The sequence below is a fragment of the Sceloporus undulatus genome, chromosome 10 (assembly GCF_019175285.1).
Source record: "Sceloporus undulatus isolate JIND9_A2432 ecotype Alabama chromosome 10, SceUnd_v1.1, whole genome shotgun sequence".
NCBI classification, from domain to species: Eukaryota; Metazoa; Chordata; class Lepidosauria; order Squamata; family Phrynosomatidae; genus Sceloporus; species Sceloporus undulatus.
In genome coordinates, this window is record NC_056531.1 from 11,941,565 (window position 1) to 11,951,678 (window position 10,114).

The 10,114-nt window shown below is 45.0% G+C and overlaps 1 protein-coding gene across 1 annotated transcript in view; it reads right to left on the reverse strand.

The window, feature by feature from the left end:
• The window catches only part of PI4KA (phosphatidylinositol 4-kinase alpha), a 60,070-nt gene extending 50,068 nt beyond the window's left edge, over positions 1-10,002 (reverse strand). The window contains exons 1-6 of the mRNA XM_042441447.1: positions 9,752-10,002; positions 3,720-3,836; positions 3,170-3,263; positions 1,873-1,961; positions 1,456-1,528; positions 509-768 (exon numbers count right to left, since the gene is read on the reverse strand). Coding sequence (XP_042297381.1) covers positions 509-768; positions 1,456-1,528; positions 1,873-1,961; positions 3,170-3,263; positions 3,720-3,836; positions 9,752-9,919 — 801 coding nt within the window. The 5' untranslated portion in view covers positions 9,920-10,002. The remainder of the gene's footprint in view (positions 1-508; positions 769-1,455; positions 1,529-1,872; positions 1,962-3,169; positions 3,264-3,719; positions 3,837-9,751) is intronic.
• Positions 10,003-10,114: the final 112 nt, after the last annotated feature.

Here is a 10,114-nt window from a genome sequence, read left to right on the forward strand (position 1 = left end):
AGGATCTCAGACCCAACATATAGCAACGTTTTAAAAATTGAGATCCAAGTACTGGCTGTGTGCCTAATAAATTTTGTTCAATCCAAGACTCCTTTCTTCATTGCTGCCTGTTTAGGGCATTGAAACATATCATAAAAGGTTAAAACATGATCTCTTTCCAAGGAGGCTGCTAGTATAGGAGAATGCCCCAATCCATATGATATTAGTGGGCAACCTAGCACAATACTTTCTACCGAACTGGCAGCAGGTCTCAGGCAGAGAATGGTCACTCGCATTACCTGCTACTTAATCTCCTTTTTAATTGGGCATAACACTAACTGAATCCAGAATCTTCTGGGGACAAAGCATGTGCATTTCCACCAAGTTAGAGGCCCTCTCTTAGTGGTCTTCTATGGCATTCAAAACAAGACATTTCAATTCAATAACAGCACATCTGTCTGACAGTTAAAACCAGTCCATGGTTCACAAAATTAGTTTCAGGCTGATTTTAGTCCAAGAATAAACAAACCTGTGTGATGCTGGATACGCTGCTGGTCTTTCTCTTTAAAGATCCTTCCTGACAGACCGTGAGTAAAGAGTTTGGAAGTATTGACCTGAAGTCATTAAAAGAGCGTCTTCGAATACCATCCAGCTCATTGGGGGCTCGAAGGGAATGTGGAGTAATTTTAGGAAAAAGTTTGGACAGGAGAGATTCTTCCGAGTTGCTGTAGCGTCCAAAGGCTCGAGAAATTCCAATGAGGCATGGCACAGCATATCTGCATAAATATTCTGGAAAGCAAAGGTAATATTTCATTTTCAAACTTCATTCTGTCCTATTTGCAACTGCTACACCCACTTTCTGAAATCACTACTGTCACTATGCCCCAATTCAGATGTAAAAGGAAACCAGCTTTCCCCATGTGCCAAAGCTGTGGCAAGCCCTGGAGTGACATGCTCGCCATTCTCTCTTGTGGCTGCAATGAGATGAGCAGCTTGGCATTTTAAACAAACCACCATTCCCTTTTGCATATGAATTAGAAGAAGCATTCAGAGAATTATCAAGATCAAACTGCAGTTTCAACTCTGCAGCCTGTGGCCAGACATAACAGTAAAACATGTGTTCAAAAGCAGAAGCATCCAATCTCTTTCACATGACCACAAATGTCAAAGAGTGAGTTAAAGGGCCATGGCAACCCAAGGGCCATGGCAACCCAACTGTATTTTGAAGATAGAGTAAGAAACAATAGTTTCCTATTATATTTGAAGTGAATCATATATCCATGGTATAAAGAAGTAAAATTAATCTCACTTAAAAACAACAAAACTCTGAACAGCCCTTTTTTGCATTTAAAGGCTGGCTACTGTATTAGTTATATTGGCTGGTTGCAGAATGAAGGTAACAGAAAGAAGAACAACTGAATTTTCCATTAGCTGTAATAAAAGTAGCACCACCTATTGGAAAAGCATCTCCAGTACCTTTGTCCTGGATCTGTGGAGATTGGCACATTCCCAGCAGCACTTGCATCACTTGTAATATTGCCTCTATAACCTACAACATTCAAGATGGGCACAGTTAAAATCTGCAGGTGTAAATGAAGCAAGAAACATATTTGTACAATTTATGACCTCATCGGAGTTGGGAGGAAGAGAAGTGGAAAGGACAGGAGTAACCCAGCCTTGAATCTATCAGAGTATGATTAAACTATTATCTTTTTGAAAGAGAAGCAGATTCTGCATCAAGAAGGATTTCAGGATTGTTTTTCAAAAAACTGATGCTGATGTGACGCAGCACACAGAGATGACAGTGTCAGAATTCTTAACAAGTTAGCGAAACATTTTAATAAATTGGAACCCATGGCACTGTATGCTCCTTTTTTCCCCAATTAATTTTACCTGTTCTCTCAGAGATGCATCCCTGTAAGCCACATCTGACAATAAGGTCACCAAGCAGAAGCTGAAGTTTTCTGCAATTGGAAGCATGCCTAAAGATATAATAATAAACATAACAGGATTATGGCAAATCAGATGAACATCCATCAGAACGAACAATTCAATTGTAAAAACAAATGAAACTTTGGACTATGTGACTTGATAAACTACACTATCTTTCGCAGAGTTGGGTGTGGAAGCAGTGTGGGGAAGCAGGAGAGCAAGGACTGTGCAGTCCTAAGGCTTATTCTCAGCTCTATGAACTGTGATTTACCAGAATTTTTTTTTACAATGAAACCAGGCCTAAGTCTGCTCAGTATCGAATGGTACAGTCTATAAAAGTACATTAACAGGCATGTGCACACAGACAAAAATGTCATATTGTGGTTCCTGTTCTATAAGTAGTAAAGTATGCTCCCTTTAGATATGCTCCCAGATGTTTGAGAGTTACTTATCCATGTCCAACATCTGGTTCACTGGGAAGCCTGACCAAACGGCCAGGGACTGACTGCATCAATCTTTACTATGAAACAAGGACTGTGCCAGGGAACAGTAACTTACTCATACAATTGAGGAACAGTCTCAAGGGATTTGCTCATAGGGCAGTAGTTCCCACACAACAGAAAGGACACCTCTGTGAGCAACTGATCTGAAAGCACATGATAATATAAATCTTGCTGGAGCTAAGCTGATCTGCTCAGTGCCTGGATATGAAACTACCCTCAGTCTCCATGTTTGTCATCCTGAGATCCATGTAGGAAAGAGAAGAACTCAAGATAACAAAAATATAACAAACAATGATGGAATCAGTATGTTAAATAACAGCCAAAGCCAGAACACTGTGACTCACTCTAATGCAGTTACACCACACAAAGAAAAAACAGAATTGATAACTCCCACTTCTCAGGATGCAGTTCCTCTATCCTCTTGCAAAGAACTATGGCTAACTGAGATCATGAAGACTGTCTTCTAAGTAGACCCATATAGGCTCACACATTTATAACTAAACCCAGTGTTAGTGCCAACTAGAGTAGACCCACTGAAATCAATGAGATTTATTTTACTGGTGACTAAGAAGACCTATTTATTTTAATGAGTTTATTCTAGTTGGGACAGGGATTGGATTTAGCTAATACGAATTACATAAATTCCTAGGATTTAGTAAATTTACTCCAATTGAGACTAACAATTGGATTCAAGACATAGTCTCTTAACTACAGAAAGGTACCGACACCTGGGCGCAATGAAATTAAAATGTTACCTCGGCTTTTCCGTGAATTGCTTTCTTCTATCCATTGCACTTTAGGAATGCCTCTCAAGAGCCGGAGAAGATACGGAACAAGAGTATCTTTATGCTAGAATGGAAACAGAATATTTTGAAACAACACGAATTTAGATACAAGATATAGAGGAAAGGAAACAGCAATGTCTACAAACAGCAAGCAAAGGGAGTGGCGTGTAGACCACAGGCCTGGTTTCAAAAGCTGCTGCAACCAAGAGGAGGAGCCAAACTCAAATGAACATTTCATCCCAATGTCAGGAATGGAGCACAATTTGATGTGCTTTTGAGGAAACCAAGCCAAACTAAGTGTGATGATGGTAGACCTATTTGTTCAGACCCAGGCCTGTCTCGATCCTGTAGAAATCAAAATGACTACCTTCCTGATTCTGTAGAAATCAAAATATTTAGCTCTGATACTAGAGCCTAGCACATTGAGGGAAAGTCTCAGTCTACCACATCAGATACCTTGGGAAGCACCAGACAATACATTGTAGATAAAAGAAAAATTATATTAAATCAAAAATTATACCTGCAGGTCAGACTCAATTAGAAAAATTCCCAAGGCAATCACAGCATCTCTGCGACGTTCATCCAGCTGAAAGATCCCATGGATATCTACTGGGCACATGCAGAGCAGTTTTTGTACCTAAAGGGAGGAAAAGTGAAAAGCTTTAGCAGAGTGATAGACAGAACTGCTTGGGTTGTAAGCCGCCCTGAGTCCCAGTCCTGGGAGAAGGGTAGTATATAATAATAATAACAGTAGTAGTAGTAGTAGTAGTAGTAACACAGTACCCACACCCTGGGCAAGTTGCCCTCCTTGGACTGCTTAATAATTCCATCAAGCCTCTTCAGCAATGCTCCTCCCTTCCAGAGCATTTCTCCTGTTTATGAGGGTGGAAAGGGCCACGTGAAGCTCCTCTGTTTGCCCAGTACTTGCAGGTGCCATCATCTGAATTATGCCCATCCCACTTCCAACCTGCATACACTGAGGCCAATGTAATTCTGTCACTGGGAGCTGGCCTGGCAGCAGTGGCGAATGGAGCATCCAGCCTATACAGCTCTGCGCAACACTGTTCATATGAGAGGAATGAGGCCAGAATAGCAAAAAGAGTGGCACTAGCAGGTAGACGTGTCACAGGACCCAGCTGTCCTTCCCACTTCCGTCTCCCATTGAGCAGACACAGGGCTGAACAACCCTCCCCAAGCAGAAGGTTTGAAAGTCTGTGCACTGCCACCCAAAGCAATTTATCTCAAAGGAAAGTCCAAGAGTGCAGATAGGTGCACAGGATTGTTAGGAAGGCAAATGGGAAAGAATGGATTTATGGAAAGTTTGACAGAAAGAAACTAGAAAAACTGAGTGCACTGAGGGGAAATGGAAAAGTCAGTGGAAATAAAGGGGAGATACTGAATAATGTTCCCCCCATTTGTCTTCCCTTTCTTTTTTGATGCACAGGTTTGTGAGGCTGCAAGCTTCCAGGCAAGCCAATATTTGTTTTTACACAAGTGTAATACCATCATTGAGAGTCAGTGTTGTGTAGTGGTTTGAGCGTTGGTCTACAACACCAGGAGAACAGGGTTCAAATTCCCACTCGGCCATGGAAGCCCACTAAACATGGACAAGCAACACTCTCTCAGCCTCAGAGGACAAAGGGGCAAATCCTCTCTGAACAAATTCTGCCAAGAACATCCAGTGATAGGGTCGACGTAAGTCAGAAAAGACATGAAGACACATAACACAACAAACACCATTATAAGCCTTTGGTCATTATGACATGGCAAGCTACAAATCTAAAATGCAGGCCAATTCTCTCTCCCCCACCGCCTTCAGACTGAGAAGATAGTTGGTTCATGAAATGGACCATAACCTCAAGAAAGAACCATTTTCCTCCAGTCAGACTAAAGAATGTTTGCTGTCCTCTGAAAGTTCATACAGATATAAATTCCACAGACATCCATGGGGCTTGCCCACAGGTAAAGGTGTACAGGATTCCAGCCTGAAGTTCAAGTTACAAAGCCAGCCGCGGATGGAAACACCCACACATGGATGCTGCCATTGCTGGGATAATGCTTTCTGCATCCACAACATTGTGAAAGCATGCACTGTTTCTCAATAAGCTTTGTGCCTGTCGCTTTTAATCTTCACAATGCAACAGACTTACCTGCCAGACCTAAGCATTAAACTTCTTGCTCTCGCCCAACGTTCGGAACAGACTGTGTGAGTGACATTGCGCCAAGTGAAAAAACAACGTACACCCCCCTCACCAAGCACAAACGGGGCAGAAATGATGTCTGAATGATAAAGTGACTGATAGTGTAGTCCAGTGGTTCCCAAACTTTGGTCCTCCAGCTGTTTTGGCCTTCAGCTCCCAGAATTCTTGTTGACCAAGCTGTCTGGGGCTTCTGGGAGTTGAAATCCATAACATCTGGCTGACCAAAGTTTGAGAATCACTGGTTCAGTCCTTTGCAGATTTAATAGAAGTACATCCCACTAAGCCCAATAAGACTTACATATTTACTGCTTAATAAACACAGAATTGCAGCCCTAATTTCCTTAACATAGCAACAAATCTATTTGGGATTTAGTCCTAGGGTAGTCATGACTAATTTGCTCTCTCCATCCAAAGCCCTCAGTGTTGCACCAGTCACACAGAGCAAGCCTTTGTATGTTTACTTAGAAGGAAGTCCTACTGAGTTGAGTGGCATTTACTTATGAGCAAACATGCAAAGACTTGCTCTGGATATGTCTAGTTCAACGCAGCTGAACTAGAAACAGGCCCATGGGCATCAGACCACAGTGCCCATCAGCCCAGCCCGCCGCCATGCCCAACAATCACATTTTGTCTGGTATTTTGAGAATAGCTCTCCTGGCAGAATACCTCCTTCAAATGGTTTACAAAATTAACAACATAAATAATGGAAATATCATAGTTTTTTGTGGGTTTTTTGTGCTATGCGGCCATGTTCTAGAAGATTTTCTTCCTGACGTTTCGCCAGCATCTGTGGCTGGCATAGTGTGAAAACACCTCTCTTAGAAATCTCCAGGTCCTCCAGTGCAACTCTATAGTTGACATCTGCCAGAGGTTGATCACAGAATCATGCTGGAGGACCTTACAAATGCCCAGAGAAGTGTTTTCCCTGGGAACCTCTCCAGCACAACTTTATGGTCAATTTCCAACAGACCTGGACTGGAGGACTTAAGAGATTCCCCAGAGAGAACATATTAATCAAAACTGCAAATAATCAAATCAGCAAAAGTCAAAGCCGCAAATATGGAGGGCCAACTGTATTGGGTTGGAACATGACTGCACAGTTGGCATTAGCAGGGTATAGTCAGAGCTGAGTGGCAGTAGACAGATCAGGGAGGAACTCCTGTTGATGCTTCAGATATGACTGGATCTGACAAGATGGGGACTGTTTGGCGTGAACTTCAGTTTCAGCCATCATAGCCAATGGTGCATAATAACGCAGTCCAATACCATCCAGTCCAATTGCAGTCCAGTGTGTCACCCAGAAGGCCACACATGCCTCAACCCTGTGTTTAATGGGGTTATGATTTGGCGTGTAAACTGAATAATCATATATCCTCATGTCTGTCTGGGCTAAGAAAAAATGGGCAAAGCCTCTGGGGTTTCATAGTCCACCCTGAAATGTGGGCAGGCTAACTCTGGTCCAAAACACCCTGCAGAAATCATCCCGTTTGAGAGCACCTGAACTGCCCGGGCTCAGTGCTGGGGAATTCTGGGAACAGTAGTTCTGGGAGACATTGAGCCTTCTGTCAGAGAGCTCTGGGGCTACAATAAAGTACAGTTCTCAGGACTCCCTGCACTATAAAGCAGTCCCAAACTGGATTATTTCTGCAGTGTGTTTTGGACCTCAGCTGAAAAGAAAGCCCAGGCTCAAGTGCGGGAACATCCTTGCACAGCAAGAAGCTTGCCAAGTCTGTCAAATCTTCAGGGAGCTAGCAGGTGGCTCCTAGCCAAGCTGACACACTTGGTGATCTGGAAGGCAGAAGGAAACACCAAGGCTTTTTCACGGGACACAATTCCAGCTCTAGGACTCCTTGGATTGGCACTTTCAGTCTAAAAACACACTGCAGAAATTATCCAGTTTGAGAGTGCTTGAACGGCCCTGGCTCAGTGCTGGGGAATCCGGGGAATGGTAGCCTGTTGGGGCTCCAGAGCTCTCTCTGGCAGTGAAGGCTAAATGTCTCACCAAACTACAGTGCCCAGAATCCCCTAGCATTGAGCCAGGGCAGTTGAAGCAGTCTCAAACTGGATTATTTCTGCAGTGTGTTTTGACCCTTTAGGGAAGGGGGGTTAGACTTCTCACCCACAGAGCTGAGGTGACCTCACCACACTAGAAACCCCAGGATTCCCAAGGTTGCCATGGCAATTAAAGTGAAATCATAGTGCTATAACTGTGTGGTGGGAAAGGGCTCCCCATGGGCTAGAAAGCAGAGCGTCACTCTGTCCAGTTAACTCAAAACACACTGCAGAAATAATCCACTTTGAAGCCGCTTGAACCGCCCTGGCTCAATGCTAAGGAATTCTGGGAGCTCTCTGACAGAGAAGGCTCAATGTCTCACAAAACTACAGTTCCCAGGATTCCCCAGCATTGTGCCAGGGCAGTTAAAGCCGTCTCAAACAGGAAGATTTCTCCCGTGTGTTTTGGACCTTAGTTGTTTCTCACATTCTCAATCTAAGACTCATCCAGTGTCTTCAACTACAACTCCCATCAGCCACACAAATCTCAACAACGTTTCCCCATAATCATTGACTGCCGCAACTGTTAAGTCTCAGGATTATTATTAAGTTATTGTTTTAATTTAGGTTAAAAAAAAATCAAAGGAAAGCACAGCTTTTAAAGCTCAGGAATCCTAACATTGCCATTTCACTGTGATTTAGAAGGACAACTGGGTCTCAGGATCATTATTAGAAACGTTACATAATAATAGCCAGTTTCTTGTTGATGCTCATGGTAAATGGTGAGGACATCTTTTCTGTCAAACTGAACACCCCAGAAGAAAGCAGTCCTAACTCTTACGGCCGACGGAATACAAGCAACGTGAAATAGGAGTAACACATCTATTTGGAGGCCTAGCACTCCCAGTGAAAAAAGGAGGAGGAAAAAGGATGAAATCAATGTTATTTTGAACTGAAAAGCAACCACCACCCTCCAGACACTTGTCCAAGTCTAATGATGTTGTGTGCCCTTCAAGTCATTTCCGACTTACGGTGACCCTGTCACAGGGTTTTCATGGCCAGATATTAGTAGTAGTAGTAGTAGTACACTTGTCCCTCTATATTTGTTAGGGTTAGGGGGCACCAGACCCCTGTGAATATGAGAAAACTGCAAATAACAAAAACGCCATGTTATTACCTGAGAGGACCCCTCTCTAGGCATCTCTAGGTCCTCCAGCGCAACTCTGTGGTCAACGTCTGACAGACACTGAAGGAGCTACAAATGCCTAGTAGAGTGTCCTCTCTAGGAATCTCTAGGTCCTCCAGTGCAACTCTAGTCAATGTCCAACAGACACTAAGCATAGCACTGCGTTGGAGGAGCTACGAGGGCCTAGCAGAGTAGTCTCTCTAGGAATCTCTAGGTCTTTCAGTGCGATTTTTAGTGCAAGTTGACCATAGAGCTGCACTGGAGGACCTAGATGTTCCTAGAGAGAACATATGAATCAAATCTGCAAATATCAAAGCTGCCAATATGAAGGGATGAATGTATTTTATTTTATTGTTTTATAATAATAATAATAATAATAATAATAAATAAGCAATTCCGCTGGGGCTGAGAGAGTGCGATTCAGCCAAAACCACTGTGGGCTTTCAAGGCCGAGTGAGGATTTGAACCCATGTCTCTGGAGTCCCAGTCCAACACCCAAACCTTGCCATTATGCCTATTGGTTGGTGTCATCTCAGACAAGGAGGACAAGGCTTCAAAGCCCAAGCGATACACAGAGTAATGAAATAGTCAGATTATACAATAAGAAGGGAGTGCGTCAGCGCTGGTCCGAAATGCACTGCAGAAACCATCCAGTTTGACAGCGCTTGGACTGCCGTGGCTCAATGCTAGGGAATCCTGGGGACTGTAGTTTGCTGCGGCACCAGAGCTCTCCGACCCAGAAAGCGAAGCGTCTCACAAAACTACAGTTCCCAGAATCCCCTCGCATTGAGCCAGGGCAGTTCAAGCGCTCTCCAACTGGAGGGTTTCGGCAGTGTGCTTTGGCCCACTATAGAAGTAATAAGGTTTGGCACCACTTTAACTGCCAGGGCTCCCTCTCACAGAACCTGAGGAGCTTCCCGCCCTTGGCAGGAACTACAAATCCCAGGCTTCCCTCGGAAGGCGTCCGAGCCCCTCCAAGTGGCGCTAAGATGGGTTCTCCCGAGGGACTGTGAGGGAAGGCTGAGGGACTCTTGGCTGCTGAAGACACGCGTCAACCGTCACGTGGGAAGGCGGGCAACCCGGGCCGGAGCGAGTGGCACCTGTCAAGGCCCTCAGGGTTGGGCTCCACTTCCACAACCGCACAGGCTTCCCCTCCGGGCGGCCCTTTTTTACCTTCTCCAGCGGCGCGGGTCTCTGGACGGCCAGCGAGCGGGCGAGGGACAGCACCGTGTTGAAGTAGAAGCCCCGCGAGGCTCCGGGGCTGCTGGGTTTCTCCGAGCGGGCCGCCGTCACCGCTGCTGCAGTGGCGGCGGCCGCCGTAGCCACGGCCAGAGCCGACATTTTGGGAAGGAGGACAAGCCCGCCGCTCCTGAAACCACTGCCGCCGCCGCGCCGCTTCGGGCGCTCCCTCAGAATGTCATTTGTGCCCTCGCTCCGCCCCTCGGCGCTGCTGGCCCCGCCCCCCGTGGCTCTTCTCGCGAGAAGCCCAAGGCTTTCAAAGAGTTCTCGGCCTCACCCCCCCCCAACTCCCGCCCT